The sequence below is a fragment of the Brienomyrus brachyistius genome, chromosome 5 (genome assembly GCF_023856365.1).
Source record: "Brienomyrus brachyistius isolate T26 chromosome 5, BBRACH_0.4, whole genome shotgun sequence".
NCBI lineage: Eukaryota > Metazoa > Chordata > Actinopteri > Osteoglossiformes > Mormyridae > Brienomyrus > Brienomyrus brachyistius.
The window spans coordinates 10,829,394-10,853,037 of NC_064537.1; the positions used below are offsets into that span (position 1 = coordinate 10,829,394).

The 23,644-nt window shown below is 44.1% G+C and overlaps 1 protein-coding gene across 4 annotated transcripts; it reads right to left on the bottom strand.

Moving 5' to 3' along the window:
* Nucleotides 1-1,891: 1,891 nt before the first annotated feature.
* On the bottom strand, nucleotides 1,892-23,393 carry LOC125742577 (phosphoinositide 3-kinase regulatory subunit 6). Of its 4 annotated transcripts, none has more exons than XM_049014693.1 (21): nucleotides 23,113-23,393; nucleotides 22,759-22,872; nucleotides 12,724-12,865; nucleotides 12,166-12,271; nucleotides 11,151-11,242; nucleotides 10,591-10,659; nucleotides 10,149-10,281; nucleotides 9,545-9,614; nucleotides 9,187-9,370; nucleotides 8,778-8,958; nucleotides 8,526-8,618; nucleotides 7,870-8,335; nucleotides 7,525-7,624; nucleotides 7,328-7,435; nucleotides 7,045-7,155; nucleotides 6,430-6,514; nucleotides 6,257-6,327; nucleotides 6,007-6,097; nucleotides 4,913-4,965; nucleotides 3,889-3,995; nucleotides 1,892-3,758 (listed from the first exon to the last, which is right to left on the bottom strand). In XM_049014693.1, the coding sequence occupies exons 5-21, from the start codon at nucleotides 11,238-11,240 to the stop codon at nucleotides 3,602-3,604; spliced, it is 2,169 nt and encodes a 722-aa protein (XP_048870650.1). In that variant the 5' UTR covers nucleotides 11,241-11,242; nucleotides 12,166-12,271; nucleotides 12,724-12,865; nucleotides 22,759-22,872; nucleotides 23,113-23,393; the 3' UTR covers nucleotides 1,892-3,601. The 4 variants fall into 4 exon arrangements, with proteins under 4 accessions (XP_048870650.1, XP_048870647.1, XP_048870649.1 ...); XM_049014690.1 differs by having other exon boundaries at nucleotides 12,166-12,274; XM_049014692.1 differs by lacking the exon at nucleotides 22,759-22,872 and having other exon boundaries at nucleotides 12,166-12,274.
* Between the last annotated feature and the right edge of the window lie 251 nt (nucleotides 23,394-23,644).

Sequence of the window (23,644 nt, forward strand, 5' to 3'; positions counted from 1 at the left end):
CACCGGCTATTCACTAACATACTGAGGAGCAGCAGATTCTGGGGTGAAAAGAAATCAACAAGCTGGAAATGTTGAAAAAGGGCCCATGTGCCCTTTCCTGTAATGTGCTAATAGACTGGAAGTAATTGAATGTCACATCAGCCCAGTATCCCTGGGGGAACATAGAGCTGGTTTAGGGTATCATATCTCACGTAGGCCTGGTGAGTCACCGTCCTGGTGTTATTTGGTAAAAAAAAATACAGAAATAGCTATGGGCGGAATTTGTGCATGAGTCAAAGCTAGTCTTTAAAAAGATACTACTAATTTACTAATAGATGAGTCCATTAATACAGTACATTATAATTATATTTTTGCTAAATGAAAATGGATCGTTTAGCATCTACTCATTTTCCATTTCTAATGCACTTCTCCAGTGAGAGAAATCAGGTCAGTAGTTCTTTTTTGTCTTCCGAAAACTTGTCCAAGTACTTAATTGTCGTGAGAAATGCTCCAAAGCAATCGAGAAAAACTGTAAAATTAATGTAAATAACTGTAATATCATCTATTTCTTCTGCGTTCACCCATTATCACCAGCAGGTGGCAGTAGTGTCATACTGTGTCTTTTTCATTCCTATTAAAGTTTTTCTAAATTTGTTCCTCAAGTGACAATTAACATTTGCGAAACAGCAAGTGTAATCCCCACACCATAATGTCACTTTTGCACAGTAGAACATAATTTTTCACTGTTTCACCCAGATTTCCAAATGTTTTAGTAGATGCGTGCATATAGTTTTGTACAATTACCATTTGGCACAATTTTCAGTTGCTTTAGTCTTGTTGATTTATGTACATTATGTAGTTTTCCCATTCCCAATAAACCGCCAAAATTATGTATGTTTGTCATCATCGTGTTAGTCGTCACACGCAAAACAGTTAACCAAGCTTTCAAAATTATTTAAACATATATTCCATTAATTGCAGTGTTACAGCATTGATCTCAGCATCCACAGCACATGCTTCTGCCATCATTTGTTGTTCCTGTGTTGCCATTTGCTGTTTTTGTGTTATACGGTGCTGTGTGGCTTTTTTGTGTTATATGGTGCTGTGTGGCTTTTTTGTGTTATACGGTGCTGTGTGGCTTTTTTGTGTTTGCTATTGTGTTGAGATCTGAAGAAGTTACATGTGCATGAGAATGTTTCTCTTGCCGGTGAACTTTTCGGACTGCAATGCAGAGCCTTGCAATGTTGAAACTGGACATGAATAAGTATCAGTTTGCCACAGCGGAAAATGATCAGTCATTGACAATGAGAACGTGGGAACCGACTATCATTCAGAATTGTGGAGCTCAGGAGCAGACTTGCACTGACATTTTGACAATATATTTTAGTATTTCAACTCTCGTGGTTAAAATGATGCAGATCGTGAGTTAATTATTTTGGGTAAGTTACAGGCTTTTGGCAGCTAAACCATAGTTTTGTGAAATGCTCTTATAGTCTTGGGAATGTTAAGGATGTTTCATGAAATGCGTCAAAGACATAGAGAAAAACTAACTAGAACAGCAGCTCACCCAGATGAGTGCAATTCAGTCAGTTATTCACGATTGGTCACAAACACGCAGCGTTGAAAGTGTTTCAACTTCAGTTCGAATTAAATGTAACTGAATATAATGGAACAAACTGATCTTTTTAATGTGAAAAATTAATAATCTAAACTAATGTCATCTGGAAAGAAGAACTTAACGGGTGTTTGATTGGCTGTGTGAATACATTATAGAAATTAGATCTACTGAAACATGAGTGTAATGATGACAGATGGTTCGATGGCACTGCAGTTTGACTCTGGACAGAAAATGACAAGAACTAATAGATTTGTGGGGGAAAAAAACAAATATATGTACAAACACATTTAAAAGTTATTCTATTTATAAAATTAAATTTAATAAATTACAGAATTTACAGTACATTTATCATACATCTTACATTTAAGACAGAAAATAGTGTGCAAATGCTGAATGTGAATACACTTCATTTTAACTAAGACCCTGGTGGTCTCAGGTCTGCTGTATAAGTGGTTTACAGCAAACTGACACAGAATCAGATTAGAAACACGAGGGAGCAATACTACACATTCAACAGATGTTCCTGAATAATGACATTGATTCAGAAATATAACATCCAAATAAAAGCACAGGATCATAAATGGACATATTCAAAATAGATTGATTTGAGAAAAAAAAAGTGATGAATATATATTTTCATGGCTGCTAGTTATCGCGGTTTTCAATTTAGAAGCCATTACCCAAAATGCAATGCTGTAGGAACCGAGAATGTACACATTTGTCATTGTCACTCAATTTTAAGTGGTTTAAACTTTTCATTGGTTACCTCCTACCGCACAGCTCTGTGCTCTGCAGATGCGACGAGTATAACTAGGACAATCATCATACGATAGACAGGTTGTACTACACACCAGAAAACCTATGACAAAGTGAGCCAGCCTTCATTCCAGTTGTCTGGTAATTCTATAGTGAAAGGGCCTTTACCAATACCAAAGGCTACAAACAAGCTTTGAAAGTATTGGCAGCGGGTGCTGTAGTGGATCATGCCCTGCAACTTAGAACTCTTAAGTGCTCCTGACGTACCTTTCTGGATGTATCACTACAATAATCACGGAAATAAGGGTAATTAATAGTATTTTTTGATCCAGCATATCGCCGACTAACCTTCCTGCATATTGCACTTCTTTTAGCATATAAAGTCAAAGATAAAATAGACACTGCCAAACAGAGAGCCTGATTCGAGATGCCAGGCTTTAGCATCAGTGCAAACCCAAACCCTCTTTAAGGAAAAAAAATTGCACTGGTCAAAAGCCTTGATAATCAGGCTCTAAATGTCTGCAAAATGTCTAGCAGCTACTGGGGACCGCTCCCCGCTCCCCTGTCCATCTGCTTTCCCCCTCAATGTCACCCTCTAGTGGCTGTTAATATTCACCACAGTGCAGTCACTCCGTTGTAATTGCCTTCCGCCCCCAATGTTTTCACTTCTGCCCCCTAAGCATGAGAACTTCCCCAGGAATTTCTGACTAGCACTTAGCATAATAACCGGCAGCTTAATCAGTAAAACCCACTAACTCGGGGGCCTGAGAATAGTCTTACTGAAGCCCATAGCTTGATCTCTAACCAGTGAAGCGAGGAAAGATTTAACACTCTGTCACCAGACACAATGGAGTAGTCTAGAGAACGATACTCCTACTCTTCTTGGTAATATCAGTAAATAAAGGTCAAGGGCGTCCATGGAGACAGGCAAAGTCACAGACTCCATAGGCAGTGCTCAGTTTTACACAAGCCACAGTGGAGTCATCGAGCCCAAATTATGACAGTTTCCTCAATAACTGAAAATATGCTGGTGACCATGTCAGCGGGAGACAGTTAGAATTTACATTACGCCTCCAGAAAATCAACCATCAGTGAGAGACTTCCAGTACGCTAACCGCTGTGTAGAGCTCAGCTCCTTACTGGAGACGGTGGGTGGTTGATACAGAAGGTGGTGAAGTGTCAGTGGCTGATAAAAACTTCAGCATAAGCCTCTGCAGATGATTCAGCCTTTTCCCCTACGTCCCCTGGTCAGTGGATAATTCCTGCAAAGGTATTGAGAGGCAGGAGAAGGGCTTTGCTCATATACTTGCTCAGTCCAGCCTGCTTCTCCCCACCAAGGCTGAACCTATTATTTGCGCTCTTCTGGACGCTGTATCCTGGATCCACACACGGGACGATTTCAATGCTGGCAAACAAGAGCAGTTTAAATGTCAGTTCTTTGTTTTTTTTGTTTTAAGGAACATCACTGGTGCTAGTGTTCCACAGTGCTCCGGATGTCCTGCCCTAAGCAGGATCATCCACCGCTGACTACTCACCTTTGAACGTCTTTAAAAGTCCGGCGTGAATCTTTGTCAAGACAGACGGTGAAACTCTTATTCTCAAGTGACTGGAATTTAATGTTACATGTCCTGATTTTGTTCTCCTGCCAGCGCGAGATGGAAAAAAAATGCATTTACGATCAAATAGTCACCAGCCGCAAGTGCATATTGTAAGCATTTTAATCACAATTGAGCAACTAAACATATTCATACAGTACTGGGCAAAAGCCCGAGGCAGTCAAAGATAATGTTTAAGGCTATTTATCTTGGTAGTAAGTGCATATTTGCTCAGAACAAACACAATTTAGCATTAGAAGATATGCAAATCACCTGCAACACAGACTAACAAGAATTTCATCTGTTCTCCAAAAAGTTACTGATATCTAGTTGGACGGCTAGATCAGTTCCCAAACCTCTCCTCAACCCAGAACCTCTCCTGAACTTTGTTCATTTCACCACCAGCCCAATTAATTCATCCATCCATCCATCCATCATCCATCCATCCATCCATCCATCCATCCAATTTCTGTAACTGCTTATCCTATTCAGGGTCACGGGGGGGGGGGGGGGGGGGTCCCATAGCCTATCCTGAAGGTTACAGGTACAAGGCAGGGAAGAACAGGATGGGGTGTCAACCCATTACAAGGCACATTCACACACCATTCACTCACACAGGCACGCCAGTGGGCAGTTTGCTAACTCCAGTTAACCTCAGCATGCTTTTGGACCCTGGGGGGAAACCGGAGAACCCAGAGGAAACCCCACGACAACACAGGGAACCTTAACGGAGACACAAACCGTGGTCCCAGAGGTGTGAAGGGAGAGAGCTAACCACTTAGTCACCATACTGCCATCCAATCCACTTATTCATTAAATTTGTTAAATGACCGAATGAGGTATTAATCAGCCAACCAATGTGGAGTAGCGGTTGAATCAAAATATATCAGTATGTCGTATGGTTGCTGCAAATACTGGGTTGAATTAAACTGATATACAGAATTATCTTTAAAAAAATACCCACCGTGCTATTTTTTGATTTGGAGTCGGCGAACTTCACAGTCAGCCAGTCGAGATCTGGGGGTAGAACGGCCAGATATGAATAATCACCTGTAACGCAGGATCTGCTGTGCATCGGTATTAATACTACTTAATACTATGCTATACTATTACCACCACTACTAATACTACTAATAATAATACATATGCATATTTAAAATACATTGTACTTACAGCACACCGTGGACTACAGCATTTCAAACTACGCATACGATTCTCATTATTTCTTTTATTTCATATGAAAATATTTAAGTTCCCTATTTGCACGTGCCGCACGCTCTGATGTGCGAATGTCACGTTTATCCCGTGCAATGAGATGTGGGTTCATGCCAGGTAAACAATGGGGAGACGAGTGCCGTTGTCTAATAGTTAATGTCAGCATTTGTCTGTTTCCGCATTTACAGGGAAATGCACGGCGGGGTCATGCTGAATGTAGCCGACGTCCCGTTAACTAACCCAAAAAACAGGTGAGAAACGCCGTATAGATATGCTAACAAAAATAGATTTTTTTTTTTGCATTTTTAATGGAGAGGATGGATTCTGCTGAAATCAGAGGGTTTATGCTTCCTTGTTTGGGTTACATATCGAAGGAAGGGATTTTCCCTGCTAGATTACATATTACTTCCGTATTTCTGGATACTAATTTAGACACGGCCTTACTGCAACACAACTGTCCTCAAATAGCCCCTCACACAAGTACGAGCAAAGCGCAAGTTGACAGAATTATGGTCTTCTGGTCTATAACGATAATATCAGATGTTTGGACAATATAAATTTTAACATCAAACCGTTTTTAAAAAGTGCAAAGTATAAACAACATTCTTATACTGACAATTAATAACAGATGTCTGTTCCTAAATTACCCTACTGGCTCAAAAGTGGAATCAACTAAAACACTGATTTTTAATCGTTTCAATCCTAACTGAATGACCGGCACTTAATTGTGGTAAAGTAATTGATTGCTTTAGCAACAAGATAAGAGGTGTTACTATGTAGCGGTACGTGATTTGCAAATACCAGTCAATTCTAGTGTACACCTTGCGTGGTTTAAAGCCTCACCTTCTGCTTCACTGGATGGAATCGCATTCACATGCACTTCTGTTGTTCTTAGTAAAATATTCTTTTCTAGATCTCTGTTGCTTAGGGAAGCCTGATGAAAACAGAAAACGTGGTGACAATGTACCAATATACAGTCAAGGCTGCCAGGCACAATAATCATGTAGTAAGGCGGCCAGCATAAGAAGGCAGATAAACACTGAATACAGCTATTGTAAAACACACTTACTCATCATAAAACAGGCCTGCTTACCTTCCTGTAGCTAATGGAGATGAACGCCCCGCACGTTTCTGTTACGGTCTTCCTGTGTCTGATAGATGCATCTGAAAGGATCAAGTAGGGGTCAATGAAAAGGTTAAGATCCGTGGATCCCTGAATGAGGGTATGAAGCATTGAGCACCCAATCCGCTCCACACTTCCCGGACCTTTGTGGCTGATCTCCGGCAATTCGGCCTCCAGGTTGGAGATGAAAACATCTTCGACTGGGTCCTTCGGGTTGGAGAAGCAAATCTGCGGGCACAACGGATACAGAGCATCAGAAATCAGAACGTGAGCAGGCCAGTCTGTCGCCTTCCACACTGTCTGACAGTTTCCCTACAATTAATCCAATACCAGGTTCTGCTGAGCTTGATGCCCGACCCTAGATGTCCATCTATCAGAGGACACACACGCACGTACACCCTATGTGAAATGCAGACACACCACTTCCCCCAATATGCTTTTACAAACATAAGAGGAAACCCACACCAATAGAGGAAGAACATGCAAACGGCACACACACACAGAGCCAATCACGCTAACCCAGAAGCCACAGTGCAGCCCACTGAAACACCAACAGAACTTTCCCATAGATAAAACCACAATGCACATTTGGATGGGGAATACCAGTGGTACAGTACAATACAAGAGACAAGCTGAATTTTCTTCAGTAAATATTTATATGAATGCATAAAATGAATTAAGAACAATCTGTGACATTATTTCATATTATTGAGGACTGAGGAAACCAAGGAGTCCGTATGTAAGCAGACAGCACCCACCTTGACAGTGTAGATGGTGAAGAAGACAGGCTGAAGCGCAGTGCGGATATAGTAGGAGATGACGTCCACCAAAAAAGGGCTAGGCTCTGAGGAACTGGCAGTGTTCGATTGCTGCAAGGAGACGCCCAGAGCTGTAATTTCACTGAGGCACTGTATCACTGCATGTCCTCAGATTGCCCAACAAACTACCCAACATCTTCTTGTTTCCGTAGAAACACTAGTGAGGCGCAAATTTATTTGCTAGCTGTTTTGCAAATTTACGCGGTAATTTCCTGATTCATACCGTTCTCGCCATCTGCGGAATCATGTATCCGAGGCTGGTGATGTTGCAGTCATACCACGGATCTACCCGCCCCAAGTAGGCGGCCATGGAGCAGATACTGCTCCTCTCCTAGGAACGAACAGAGGAGCACTTCTGAATTCTTCTGCTCTAACAGACTAGATGACAGTGACTGACCCAGAGAAAGGGGGCAGCCTTACGTTTCCAGGAGAGCTTGCAGCAGGGTCATTGGTGACTGGAACATAGTACATCTGTAGGTTGACTCTTGTCGTCAGAAACAGACGCCTTGCCTCCCTTTTCCTATTTATAAGAAATTAATAAATTAAAAAATAAAAGTAGAGTGATAGAGCATGCAATTGTTGCTTTCAGAGACACTGGGATGTGATTTCTGAAAGCACAGATTGGCATAATAACAACCACTAACAGACTTCTGTGTAAAGAATTTTTTTTTGTGATGTCATGATGTCATGACAAAGATTATGATGTCATAGCCACTATGTCATGAGGTAAGGTGCAAGCTGGTCAGAGCTGAGAATGAAATTTACCTCAGGGAGTAGTAGGCCCTGGCGAGCCTTCCCAGCACTCTGTCGTCACCCATAACCACAATACGAGCAGTGAAGTGGCGCTGTTGCTTAGGCAACGGGGTGCTCCCGCTGCCCGCTTTCCTCAGCAGCGTACCGCTGGTGCCCCCCTCCTCCAAGGAGTCCTGGATGAGCACCATGCTGTCCGTCATGGACGGCTTCATCCTGATGCCGCCCCGGCGATTGAGACGGGCTGGCTCCTGCTGTTCCTGCACGCCCCCACTGCCTGCTGCGGGGGTATCGGCACCCATCCCCAGCAGCTCGCTTGCCGGCAGGTCCCGTTCGATGCCACTATCTGTGGACATGACGGAGTAGCGCGGCATGTCGGAGCCCAGGTCCGCCGGGAGGTCCGCCATGTCGAAGTCATCCTGGTTAATGGAGTACTGCTCAGTCATGGAGCCTGGGCGAAAACACTTCGCCAGCTCCTTCCCTGGGAAAGATTTTGCAGAAGGTTGTCAGAATCCAGAACTGAGGCCATGTTAAATGCATGGTCCAAAAGCAGAATGGACTTCTGAATGAATCGCTGTGGCTTCTTATGCAAGTACTTAAACAGAGAGAAATGGACAGACGGCACCAGGGCAGCACAGAGTCCCCGAGGACCCGAGCGACAGGAAACTCACAGAGGTCGTCATCCTCCTTCCATAGGTGGAAGCTGAACTCCGGATTGGGAAGTCGAGAGTCACACAAGGTGTGCGGGAGCTGGGATGATGGTTCTAAACAAAAGGAAGATACAAAAGGAAGAAAACAACAAGAAGCTCAGAAAAACAAACCACAGCTGTTGTAGAAAGAAAAAATGCATTTTTAAGCCACTGAGTTTAATGGAGTTTGACAATATTCGAAACTTCAAGCAGGCAGGAAATCCGACCAGGTACCTGCGGACTGTCCTGGGCAGTGACTGTGGGCCGTATCTCGACGAGCAGTGGCGAGGATCTTGTCGTATAGCTGTTGCAGCTTGGCGGTGTGCTGGGCGCGCTCTGTGCTGACTTCCTCTGCAGACTGCTCCACTGCTGCCACCACTTCCTGGAAGTACGGCTCGACGTCTTGGCCTATGTCCTGGTGGGCGTTAAAAGGGTTATAAATAGAAATGGCTGACAACTGGCCGTCGGTGCCAAACACCTCTGCACACTGGCGCCCAGTTGGTGATCTCATTGTCGAGTCTGCTGGCATCTATGCTGTAGGTCAGCTCTGATGTGAGCTTGCAAGTGGAACACCTGAACGGAGACCGGCCTCATTTATTTTGTGCGATCTTTTAAACAAAAGAGGCGAGGCGATTTGACTGACCCCCAGGGCGCCAGCCAGCATGGAGACATGGCAGCTCTCCCCCAGCGCTGCCTGCACCGAGTGCTGGATCACGCTGCACATATGGCCCAGCGAGCCCCGGATCGAGCCCGTCGGCTCCATGTCGGCCCTCACAGCTTCCCCAAGGGGTCCCGAGAAGACGCTGGGGTCCGCAAACACCAGCACCCTGCGGGAAGAGTGCAGTCAGCATGCGACGCGATGCAGAGAAAGCCTGACAGACTGCGGCGCATGCAGATCAAAGGGCTAATCAATCATTAGCCAGCCAGCAATATTCATTTGCACTGTGAATATTGACAATCTGCTAAGCAAACAAATGCAGTGATAGCTCGAAAAGGCTTACTTCTCATGGAAGGGATATGACTCGCTCTTCAAGTTCTGCTCGGCGAGTACCATCCTCTGGTACATCACACCTAGGGACAGGTTAACAGGTTGACGGCTGCAGTTTCTGAAGACCAGCACGCAAGTACAGCAGTACTTTGACTAGGCCGTAACCAAAGGGGCGTCAAACACAGCGTCAATGAGCAAACTGGGGTAGAGGTGAAGGAAGCATGGATTCGCCGTGAAAGACATGCATCCCTTCTCAGTGCAGAACACTTCCTGTTCAGTCATAAGCATGTCTGCGCATTCTGAGTACAGATTAAGAGAACTGCATTGTGAAATTCCCAGCTCAAATTCCATGCAGGGGAATTTCGGAAGTGACTAGGATAAGTGGTTAAAAGGGGGGGGGGTGGGAACATAAGCAGGGGAGTGAAAAACACCAGATAAACGGGCATCTAAAGGGTTAACAGGGGTCACACTCAGCCACAGACAGGTAAACACGTGTATTTTCACTGCTGTGATGTCAAACAGGGCATCGCACTCACTTTTGTTCATTTTGCCCATAGCCAATACGTGGCCCTACACATTGCGCACGACTGCACCGTCCGGATCGGAGTGACACACACCTGGCGTGGACATTTCTGTCTTGATGTGTTTGGCGTAGCCAAGGCCCACAATGCAGTACGGCTGCGGCAGGATCAGCAGCCGCTTGCAGATGTCATACACCCGCTTGTATAGCTCGTCTGGAATGTAAGCGGCCTGCGACACGCAGAAAAAGAACAAAAAAAACAGGATGGTACCAGATTTGCCACGGAAACTGACTGCGAGCCAGTGGGAGGGGTAGGACGACTACGAGCAACGAGCGGGAATGCAGCATGCAGATTGAAATCGGGACTGACGCGAAGCAGGAAATCTGATACAAATTAAACGAACAACAGCAGACAGAGAGGAAACATCTACAACGTGAATTTTCCCGACAGCCATTCGAGACGAACGCGGAAGGCAAGCGAAGAGCAGAAACGACCAAAAAACCAGATGAGTGAGCTTGTAGGTGTGAATGACTCTCACCTGAACGACAGCGTAGATCAGAGTGTGAAGGAGCGGAATAATGTAGGTCTTAACGTCCAGCCTTTCCGCCTGTAAGAGCCAGAAGAATCTCGGGGTAAGTTGATCTCTCAAAGTACTAATGCGGTAAAATGGCCAGGGGTGGGGTGACTTAATCTTTACCCTCCAGGTGCATTTAATAGTAACTGACAGGTGGCCCCTGCTGTTTCCTGAATAAGTGTCTAACAGTAAATTAAGTTGTGTGTTAACAGCAAATCTTCCTGTAAATTTCTCATGGATATGGTTAGTTTGTCCCTAATATGCATCTGGGAGCAGGTCACGATTGGTGCCAACACCTGTTTTTAGGTGTTACAGGTTGATTCGGGACTGTGGGATTGCTTGACTCTTCTTAGAGTCTTAGTAGATGTTTAACACGTGTCCCCGGTTTAATTTGAAATCTCCCCAGTAATGGGGCAAGAGTTCAACCAGATTCTTTAACACCCCTCCTTCGCAATTTTTTAGGTTTTCTTTAAGCCTTGGAACCAAGATGGCTGCTTTATGGTCGCGATCATTTCTGCCCGTACCCTCTCTAGCTCCTTCACCACCACTTTCACCAAGGAGAGGCTGTTCGCGGGATGGTTCTGGACCTTCTTGTGCAGAGTCCAACGCAGCATCCCTTCAGATAGGGTGAAGGAAAGATACACAGCTGTTACAGGACTCCCTGCCAGACTGGTTACCTGTTTCTCCCTCTAAAACCAGGCCTCTCGAAAAGCTGCCTTTTTAGAAACTTGCTGGTAAAAATGAATTACAATGAATGATTATACGATTGGCTAGATCAGCAATTCTCAACCCATGGGTTACAACCCAAGTTTTGGTCGCGGTAAGTTCTGAAAGGGTCGCGATGCAGAGTTGCAAATGTGAGCCTTTTAAATCCGGCAAGCTCCTACACTGATCCGCCATCAGATTTCCTAGCCCCAATTCTAGAATTAACCTATGGGTGTTGGTTCTGCAAATGCTTAGCGCAAAACTAGTGACCACTCAACCAATCCAAGGGACCAAACCGCAGATGCTTAATTTAAAATTCACTGGCACATCCAATCAGATTTGTGCGATACGCACTGACTGGCGTAAATTAGCATAGCGCACTGAACACTTGGTCACAGCGTTAATTTAAATCTATACTTGATAAAGGATTGTGACTGAGCTGACAGGGTCAAAAATTGGGTTGCGGTGCAAATAAGGTTGAGAACCGCTGAACTACATTAAACTCATTTTGTAGAATGACCCACTCTCCCAATTCCACATTGTCAGCTAATTTTGCGAACATTTCAATGAACTCGCACAAGTCGCACAAGTTCATCAAAGACCTCAGAGATGTAAACCTTCAGCACTTTAACCGCAGGTATATTTAAACACACTGTGCTTTATCTGCCCTCATTCACAGAGACGCCTGAGGTAATACATGCAGGCGTCGACAAAACCACCCTCTGAATACCAGATACGCATTGCTTTTAGATAGAACGCCATGTATTAGCATTAGCTGTAAAAGACACTGAATTTCAGTACACGCAGATGGGGTTGGGGTATTGCTTCGCTCACCTCGGTTGAACAGGGAGGCGGGGGTGACGGCAGTCCACCTCTCTGAGTACCGCCTGGAGGCTGCGGTAAATGTCGGACTCTGCTGCCGTCGAGGAGATGCTGCCGCCTGCTGAGAAACACAGCAGCACAGTTGAACGCTGATCCTGGATCAGTGATGAGCCAGTTCCCTCTCAATGAGTATGTGAAGGACAACTATGACCACAGTCACATGTATCATAATTATATCACAAATATTATTTTGATATCCATTTCGGTAATACTTCACTTAAAGTATAAGCCGTTGTAATGAATTATGATGGTATTTATTGTGCATTATAAACGAGAGCTTCATACTTCATAGACCATTCATAATGCATAATAAACATGGTTATAATGTGTTGTCTCTTTATAAATCGTTATAGCTGTGTTTATGAAACTTGATGAATGCATCATAATGAATTATGAAGGTATCTATAATTCATTATACATGAGTGCTTTAAGTAAAGTGTTAATTCCTTACAAATTATACAGCACATCTAACAAGCTAGAAAAGATCTGCCTTGGGAGGGTTTGTCATACCTGTGGGCTCCATGCTGTCTTTGCTGTTAGATATTTCCCAGAAGGCCATGAAGCTCACACCTCACAGACGATGATGCTGAAAGCTCACCCCTGCATACAAACGGATGAGGGCTTGCATCAGAGCGGCTGGTCTCTGGTGAACCTAGGGCAGCACACAGACGGGTTCCCGTGATTATCAAACGTAAGATGGGGGTTATAATCTTTCTTGTACATCCTGGCGGACAAAACCCGAAATACCACAGGCGCGATAGTGTGACGACAAGGCCTTGTCACGTTCGATGGCAAGACAACTGTTCGACATTTACCCACATAAAGGACACGTTGTTAAATAACAATAAAATAGTAACAATAAAGTGGTACACACTAATCAAGAGTCAAACTTTTCTGACAGGTAACCTGCAGACTGTAGCGTCGTCTGTATGCTCATTGTTGGCAGTTTCAAAGTCCTTCATCTTGTAAGTGACGCCTGTCACACTAGCATGTTTAAGTTTTTTTGTATGTTTTAATAGTTTTAATTTTCGTTGTGGTCTTTTCATTATTATTTACGTTTTTAAATGTATTTTTAAGTTGGCTTATTGTACACTATCACTTAAAATTTTGTTAACTGGCAGTTGGGTCGGCTTGCGTTTAGCATGTCTTGGTTTCAATCCTTTCTTTTGTACAGCACTTTAGATTAACTACTATTATTTAAAAATGTGCTATATAAATAAGCTCGACTTGACAGAAGCCTTTCATATGAATGCTCTGTTTACTGTGCTTGGCTCTGATGAGCCAGTACTGCAGACGTAGCCTCATTGAAAAAAATCTGATATAAATGCAGAACCAAGCAGAACAAACGATGTTGGGAACAGCAGCTAAACTGACTCTGTACCGACGTGCTTCCATACATCCTTCAACCGGCCATAAAACCACAAGGAACTGAAGGTGGAGTGAAATTAAACTGCAACAAATGCGGTCACCTCTTTAAAGCAAAACCCACTGCATATTAGCCCATATTAATCTAGTTACGTATTAGCACAACATTAGCACAAATTTGTCTTCTGCTACAGTGGTAGGAAGGCTAGGCGTTAGTATCACTGAATATTTCATTAGTATTTCTTGTTGAACAGTTATTGCTAACAATATGTTTATTACTGCCTTTGTATAAAGACAATGGTATGTCTATCATTAACTACATACCAAGTTAACTGATGGTTGGTATTGCTACATTTGCTAATAAGCAGACACACTCACTAACTTTAGCTGGTATTTTTACTCATTCCAGTAAAAATACTGTAGTTTATAAAGACAATAAACAGCTTACCGCCAGCCATTACCACCTTAAAACAACAGTCCAAGATAACCGTTTAGATATTTACCTAATGTAAAATTCACACTGAACACTGCTGTGGTAGCTGCTAGTATTCAGAAACAGCTGTACAACCGGCACAACAGCAATCACCTTCTTCTATGTGCCACAGTGATGGTGTCATTGGTTTCTGAGAACCTTAAGGCTTTCAGGATCTTGCATCTTATGCTTCCACCAGCCTGCTGGGTGTGCATCCCGGTGGCCGGTGTCCCGTCTATACGCATTTACGCGGCACAAGGAAATTCCACTCTACGCAATGAGCCATCGCAGAAACAATACAGGGAAGTCATACGAGTCTATCCAGCAGGTGACAAATCTATTTTACTGGACGCGGCGTCCCCATACCACACATGCTTTGCCACGCTTCCAATTAAGCAGTTCATATCGGTGAAACAGAACCGCCATCAAGCCGTAAATGGTGTGAGCATGAAAGCCAGCGTCACCAGCAACGTAGTACGATTAAACTCCGGGGCGTCGTACGACTGTGAGATAAAGACGCAAATCCTTTCCTGTTTGGTGCTCCCTCTTATACGCGCCAGACAGACGGCCAGACGATGCCCTGCAGTGTCCTGTGCCGGGATGCTGCTCTGCAGACGTGCCCATTAGCTGGGAGGCCCTGTTCGGACCCGGGTACGCAGCGTACCTGCCACACCATGCCGGTCTTCTCTCTCCTGAGGATGCAGACTTTGTCCAGCGGGCGTCCATGCACTCGTCTTCACACGCGATTCGAGATCGAAAGTTTCCTCGCGAAAAACACTTCCTCTCGCTACTTATGACGGGGGTGGGGGGGGGGGGGGGAGGAGGGAGCCGAAAGAGGCGGGATTTTTTTACAGTTTCGTTCAAGGAAGGGGCAATGAGGAGGCAGAGTTATGGGGAGAGCTGGGGAGCGGGGGGGGGGGGCTGCCAGTTACAGAAATACAGTCTTCAGGTTCAAAGAATTAGCTCCTCCCCCCTCGCTAGTCATAGGCCTTGGGGGTGGGGGGGGGGGGATTTGATGTGTCAAGGAGGTCATGCAAGAAGCCTCACAGGGCCCCAGTACAGCTGAGCTGCTCGCTACAGACCACAGACTTCCTCTAGCTGCAGCGTGTGGCCGACAGCATTAACGAGAGACAGAAATAACCTGCTTCCTGTCCACCCCATAAATGAGTAGGTGTTTGTTGCGTGTACAGATATATTTAGGTCAAGGCAGTATTTTTTCCCTTCAAAAAGCTCCCCATATCAATGAGCCGAAGCACGTACATGTGAGACAGTGTTTAGATCTCACAGACATCCCATAATCCCGTTTCATCACGAAAGGGCCCAACAGGCATATTTACAGACGCCTATACCTCTGGTCCTGGCTGGGTGGCATGGAGCCAGCTACCCAAGAGGAAGAAAACTGTGTTCCACACAGTGGATGCACTGCGACTAGTGTGCGTGGGAGGGGTGCCTGTGTCCTGGCACGAGCAGGGGGTGTTCTCACAGCAAACCGCGCACTATGCCAAGTTAAAAGATTTCAAAATGGCTGCTCCCCCTCCTCTTATAATGACCCTGCTGTATATTGGGAGACTCCCTCCTTAAAAAGACACAGGACTGCAACGTTTAGGCTGAATGTTCCAAGTCATCCGATTACTTTACCGTTCACACTACACCACTTGTCTCGTAATCAGGAGTCCTGAAGTCTGTGCGGTTCACATAATGCCTGACTGGTCAGCAACGGGGGGTTTTACACATTACAAGTTTCCTCAGAGGAGGAACTGACGAGTCTGTCCGGTCTCCAAAGTATGTTTTGTCACAAAATCACACGTGTGAACCCACGCTGTGCTACTGGACTTTACCGTCTGCTTTGAATATAGCCCAGAAGAGCCAATATAGACAACACATTACTGTTCTTAAAAAATACCGCGTTCCTGTGGTACAGCAAGTATTTTCAGCATCATTAATTATGAGACTTTTTCCTGGGTATTCGGTGGTTTCACCGGGCTAAAGTTGGCAGGCCGTTCAGGGTCCTTCAAGTGTTAAAAATAATGGGTTCCCTCCTTAAATCCAAAGTAGTGAGGTCGAGTTACATTCCCAAGAAACGGGTCATGCTTCAGCTGACGGATGAACTTTCGGTTCAATATCGGTCCTGCGGGGGGGAACGTCGCTCGCAGTCCAGGGCAAGGCATTCGGAATGCAAAGGCTGTGGTTTGCAGCCCACTAGTTCGCATCATCCACTGCGTCACTGATGGTTAAAAATTACACGTCGTAAAGACAAACTGCCCTGGCTGCTGTCCTCGGACCAAAGTGAAAAAACAAGTGTTGCCAGAATGAGTAGGATGACAGACCATGTATCGAACTGTCTGTGGTTATGGTACTGAGAACTGCATACAACCCTGAGATTTAATTTGCCTTCTAAGGACCAAAAAAAAAACAAATGCTGTTCTTCCTCATACTGACTTCAGAATGTTGTCTGTTCCGGGACTGGGGATCAGCGGTGTTTTCTGCTGTCCCACAAATTCGTGAACAGAATATTTGATCCTCCTTCCTTCCCCGTATGGTTCACTTCCTTTAAGATTTTCTGAGGACAAATGTGAAAACAGGAAGGATTTTTTATTTTTATTTTTTTTTGGCTTGAGGCAGAGCCTCACAGCAAACACCGGACGGATGACGTGGGGGAGGAAGTGGGGGGCGCATTGGTGGGGGGAGGGACTGTGTAGGGTGACAAGGGGGGAGGCTGCGACAGCTGGAAAGTCCCCTATTGGGATCTGTGCAGCACCTTAGAATAGAGCTCGCCATTCAGCTCCGTAGGGGAAACACCTTGAATTACACCTGGTAAACATACATGGTCTATTATTTCTGTCGAGTTCCAAAAAAACAACCCAGGGGCTGGTCTGTGGCTGAGTGGGTTACGGCACTGTAATTGTGATCAGACAGCTGGTTCTTCAAATCCCACGGTCACCATTTTGATTTCACTATTAGGCCATCCAGCCAAGCCCATAACTTCCATTTCTTCCAGGGACTGCCTGACGCTGCTTTCTGAATAAGATTTTATAAATGTACGTTGCCTTGAATAAAGCATCTGCTACATAAATTAAGCGTAATTAGGAAATAACTCCACTTGTTTGTACATAGAAAAGAATCCACTTGAACAAACGGGCAGTGGTGGCTTTAGGGAAGTGTACTTGCAATCGAAAGGTTGCAGGTTCGAATCCCTGACCAGCAATGTACTACTCCCCAGGTGCTGAATTAGCTGCCCCCTGTTATTTCACATTGTCACATATGGGAAAAATGCAAAAAACACATTTTGTTGTTGCGTCAACAATGACACTTAATTCTAAATATAATGATTATGATCTTTATCATACAACCGGGTTGAGAAACACGGCTCTAAATTACCATACGATATGCCAGAAGCCCATCCAGTGTGCCCCCGGGCGTGTGCCCTGCTCCCAGTGTGCCCCCGGGCGTGTGCCCTGCTCCCAGTGTGCCCTCGGGCGTGTGCCCTGCTCCCAGTGTGCCCCCGGGCGTGTGCCCTGCTCCCAGTGTGCCCCCGGGCGTGTGCCCTGCTCCCAGTGTGCCCCCGGGCGTGTGCCCTGCTCCCAGTGTGCCCCCGGGCGTGTGCCCTGCTCCCAGTGTGCCCCCGGGCATGTGCCCTGCTCCTCCTGAGATATGCTCCAGATTCACAATCATCCCTTTAATGTCTAAGTGACTGGGAAGGTGAACGTGTGGATGATGTTGGAAGTTTTGCTGGGGTATTTCAGGTTACATAATCAGGAGCAGTAAGGCTGAGGTTCAACCATGAGCTTCCGCACTAGAAAAAATATGGCGTATATTGCAAAAGAGTAAATTTAATAACCTTGTTCAACTGCATATTTAAAAAAAAAAACACATGTAGAGGGATTATCAACCAACAAGTTTCCTGCATTTATAGCCAGACAATAAGAGGAAGTGGTTTAGGGCCACCGGCAAGCTATGACTTCTCAGCTGTACCTGGACAGGCCGGGGCATTACTTCCCCATGGCCATCCTGTATGGCAACAATGGTACTTTCTTAGGGTTTCAGATGCAGGGCACACATGGGCAAAGCATCGCTGGACCATACCAATATGGGAAGCAGAGGGGGAGGGAGCGTCATTCCTTTCCATGTAAACATCTCAGACTGTTTGACAACATGTCATAAAGGTGTTCTGCCAGGGAGCCTGTTTTCATTTTTATAAACAATCAGTAGTTCAGTAATTCAGCAACCAAATTAAATGAAAAAAAAAATAGAAAAACTGTAAAAAGTCCCTGGTGGATAATCGACCGACACAAACATGGCAGTGGTATAGCCTTGATGCGTAAAGCATATTTCTAAATATTTATAATGATGCTGTGCTAAATACCAATCATTCTTTAAACTAATCAGTGACAGGGTGTTAACGGCACCTGAAGCTTAAGTTAGTATTCAATGCAATTCAAGCCAAAAGTCCCCCAGCCCCCACACACACACACGATGACAGAGCTCAGGCTACATTCACATTACCAAATTTTTTTTGCCTTAATGAGATAAAGAGCTGATGATTTCAGGGCTGTGTGGACACACAAATCCAGTCTTTTCAAACCACTTTCATGTGATTCTAGATCGAATACGTATCTGATTCATGAGCATGTGACATGGATGCGAACAGTCAGGTCAGAATTCATGCGGCGTCTGGCCTACATGCATGTGCTGGACATGTTTTGTTGCAGGCGACGTAGATGGTTCGTGCGGAAAACATAGCAACGTGCACACGCGTGTCAGTTCGTGGGACAGTCGCATTCCGATTATAATTAGATACAGGTCATTTGTAACTATGAATGTGAGCTGTCAAGATAGGCAAATCTGAGCTGAGCAAACAATGGGGATTGGACAATGCGGCTTGCAATGCAAACATGGCCCTAGAGGCAGGAGTGTACATGTGGCTAGGACTGAAATCAGGCTCCTGCTAGGAGGATCACAGGCACTTCACGGTCAGTTTATTTTTCTGCAACCCTCCCCCCACAAACAGGCATTAAACATGTTATCAGACACTTTTCATATGCTATCCGATTGATCTCTTCTGCAAGTAAGGAGAGGCCAGTTCTTGTTAGTTTTCGTTACTTCGATAACCAATATTCTCAACTGCGTCGTCCTTATCTAGGTCGTCAGCCAGCCCGCTTGTGCCTCCGACCACAGAAGATTATTGGAGAGTAAAGTAATTGTGACACGAAACCTGACATGAGAGTGACTGCGGAGCCCGAGGTGCCCATTTCCAGGGTGAGATCATACCGCTCTCCTACGTCACATGCTAGCAGAAGTCAGGCTACAGGAGCACTCATCCTTACACCATATATAGTCTAAATCAGAACATTCCTACAAGGGATAGGTCCTAATAATTTGCATTTTTTATTTATTACTCAAGCACCAAAATATTCATCCGTTCATCTTCTGCTTATCCTTTGAACCTAGAGGCTATGCGCGTCATCGAAATTAATTACATTTGCATCTTTCTTGCAAGTATCGGCTTCTTATTCCTGCCAAACCTCAAATTCGCACCCCGCAAGTCACACAAGCCATTAAATTGATTGACACCCACTGGAACAAGACGTAAACACGGGCATGGAATCTGTAGGAGTGGAACGGGGAAGAATTTCTTCGAAAACAGCAAGCAGTGGTAAGCTGCGAGATGCACCAGACAGATTTGGCTTATCATGGAGTCACAACTGGACGCGTCACGGAAACACCCAGCTCGGACATACCCCCCCCAGACTACATGTGAACAAATCCAGCACACATCACCTGGCTTTAAGGTCCAGTTCAAAGTACGTGATTTAATGCCAAAACCTCTATTTGAAAATGGCTACTGCCACATTCCTGCAGCCACACTGTTCATCAAATACCGACATTGACAGATTTGCTTATCTTAGGATGGCTGTATAGAGAACAGTGGAATAAACAGTATTTTCTTGCAAGGTGTTCAGTCTGCCATTCAAGCGTTATTTTTTTGGGTGACGTCTGTCTGAAAATGTATAGAATGAGTTTGGGGGGTTTTTTTCAGTACCTGTGATGAAAGTTTCACGATTTTTACATTCACTTCCTACACAAACCTTCATAACTCGAAAATATAAACAGGAATGTATGCTATTAATTTTGAATTACAGTAACTGAGTGCAGGTGGAAAGAAAAGAGAAAAACGGTGAGCATTTGAATATCTGAAATAAGAAACAATGATTTTGTTCATTGCACACAAATCTGGCATTTATGTGAGCAATAAGATCGATGATATAAAAAATTCTAAGATATGATATATAAAAATATACAAAAAAAAAATGTCTTTAAATTGCTAAAAACTAAAACGGCTTTGAGGCACACAGGCTTGGTTTCAAATTGCATCTTATCCCCAAAGGATTCGTGCATGGGCCGTGTGCCGAGGAGCGAAAAACAGACTGCAGCCTGTATGAATCTGCAGAATGCAGCCACCCGCAGCCAGAAAATCGGTTCCCCCGGGGGATGCGCTCTGAGCATGTGCCATCAAACCTGGGGCTCCTCCACATACAGGAGATGTCCAGAAATCCCACATTGAGGCTTTATTCCGGTGCCATTATAATCGTCCATATTAATTCAACCTCGGTCTTTCCGGGTCTCTACACACAGGACGTGCCGTGTTTAGCTTGCAAGGTACCTGGCTCTGTTTAGAGTTAAAAATAAAACGATTGTTCCTTCTGTGTCAGTTTGCGTGTCTTTTTTATTAACACGTAAGCTTTCACTCGTATTTACAGAAGCATACTGTTTCTGGCATTCTGTCGAGACTGTCTCCACCGTCCACCCAGTGGAGCAGGATCTCACCGTCCTGCACCCCGCCTGCCGAGTTTGGGTTCCCCTACCGCTCTCCTTAACTTAACCTGTACTAGTCCACTTCTGATCGCGATTTAAAATCTTTGTAGGTCCGTGGAACTTTTTTTCCCTTCCATTTGTGAAAACAAAAAAAGAAGGGTTTTGATATTCCTTTAAGCCTATGTTTATGGTCCCTACAACCACATTTTTAATCAATGTCTAGTTCTCATCATTATACCTTACAGATCCTCCTATAGTTCATTTTTTATGAATTCCTTTCATAAACACCATTAACAAAAAACTTGCTGCGTTATAAAAAAAAGTGTAACATTTTTTTACGAGAACCCTTAAGACACAGATATCGCTATTTTCGGTAAAGCTGAATACATCATTAACAGGGCCTCCCAACCATCACAATCATATAGTAACTGAATGCGACTTTTCTGTAACGGGTGGGTTTGTGCTGATCTACTTTATAATACTGTTGCTGCACAGGGCACCTTTTATTCCGGTCTGATGATCTGCATACCAGTAAATATGGATGCTATTGCAGGAAATCCCGTTTAATTTGAATGCGTGACTACGGTACTCATCAGGAAGGGACTTAGTTTCCTTCGGTGTATCTGGCTCAAAGCGGTATATTAGCGTGACTTGGTAAAAACACAGCCGTAGTGTGGTTGCAAAGGCTGGTGACGGAGGGATGACATGTGAGCGGTAGCATCGCTGAGTTTCCCGCATTCCTCACAGCCGCACTGCTCGCTACGTATAACCGGTGCCGGCGCATCCGTGAAAACTACACCCAAAAACTATAACCTCATACTGTCAGCAGAATTTAAATTTGGTAATATGAAGCTAAAATGCACACTGCTGTCCAGATGACAGTTTCGTAAAAAAACGGCAACAATAAAATGTAACTTAATTAATTAATTTAGTTTACAATGAGAAGTAATCCTACTGAGCTTTGCAGATGCTAAAAATGACACTTTTGGTAATTATTAATAGAGGCCAATGAATGAATGCTGGCCTTTTGCCAAGCGCCTCAGTAATCCCAGTATAAAACACGAGCCCATTCTGCAAGTAGCGTCAAGCCATACTGACTCAGTTTCTTGCAGGAAGATTTTTTATCACACAAACAGCGTATGACATTAGTTATTAGAGCGGTAGTTTCCTTTTCCAGGCTTCAGAAATCTGTTTAAAGTAATCTAATCTAACTGGCGCAAGATCATAAACACGCAGCACCTGTGCGTGTCCTATTGCACTTGAGTAATGTAGTTAAAGACGCGGTCCTAAGATCCTGAGTCCTTCAGCAGAAAAACAGTTTAATTTGATTGGCAAATCAGTATGCGCTTGGGAATATTATATTTTGAAATATGCACTTTGTAGAGCCTTATTCAAAGCATTTGATATTTTTAACCATATTTTTCAGATCTGATTGGCGACGTACAGTGTCTAATCCGATTATTAGTTCTTGTCAAGAACATACATATATTAACGGATTATAAAGACAGTAGTACCACACCTGTGAACTGGAATAACGGGTCAGCGAAGTTTTGTAACAACCAATCAATATTGGGCGGTTACCTGACTGAAACAAAACTCTATGCTAAAACCAAGGAAGATAAAAGTCAGTAAAAAAATGTAACGATTTATTATACGTTATCACAATCACGTGGTACGTCTCAATATAAAAACCTTTCTCAGCAGTTAAGTTAGAAAATGCCTTTTGAGAATTTCAGAAGTTATCAGGAGTATATTTGCAAACGATTTACAGCGATAAAATAGATATTAGGCTATTTTATTGAAGTCAATCGCAACCCGAGCACGCAAGGGCAGCACGAAGAAATTCGCAAATACATTCACAGACATTTTGAGTGAATTTGTTGATTGGAGTTTACCTGATGGGAAGTGTCATAACTTAACCTCAGACCTTCGGATTTTCGGGTTTCTCAGTTCCTGTTGGACCGCAGAAGATCCAGCTCGCGTCTCGGTGGGAAAGTTCCGCTCAGTGCCTTCAGTCAAATTCATATTCACGGAATGCATCACTCCTATTGGACGTAATCGACTGGTCTGACCAATCAGACTGTCAGAGACTTACTCGGTTAACGCCCCTATTGCTTTAACTGTTATCGTTTTAAAGTATGTAAATAAAGCGGACTTTTTGTGTCTTGATAGTAGCTCTGATAGAGCCGGTCAAGAACAGCGAATTAAACTGCAAAATCTTGGTGACCTAAGTGCAGAGGAGGACTTACGTATTGCAGCTGTACGCCAGTCGACCGCTAGAAGGTCTTCAGTTTCTTGTGACTGGTGTGGAGCGACTTCAAACTCGCCGTGCGAAAATATTATTGCTTCATATATTAAGCCTTGAAACTGTACGATCAGTTAGAATAAAGCCAAAGTGGAGGCGTTTTAACTGCGCAATTGAAATTCCCTTAAATCAGAACGCGCGGTAGATTTCGATTTAATCGTTTCAGCTCATAGTGAAACTGCTCTGATTAAACAGAGCAGAGGTCGTGACAAGTATAACTATCTTCCGAGAATCAACAAGGAAATACCACGTTGTTTTCTACTTCCTAGTTAGTGTTGGATCCTTTGGATTTCGTACTTTGGAATTATTAGTAGGACACATTTGGTTTGCTTTTGCTACGTTTTTTGTGGCAGCATTTGGTAAAAGGTGCTAACTTTGGTAATAATTTTCTCATTTATTGTCGGAAGAGACGTGATTCTAATTATGCATTATTCCGTAAAAAGAGCAAACTCCAGATTCACAGAGCAAGGAATAGG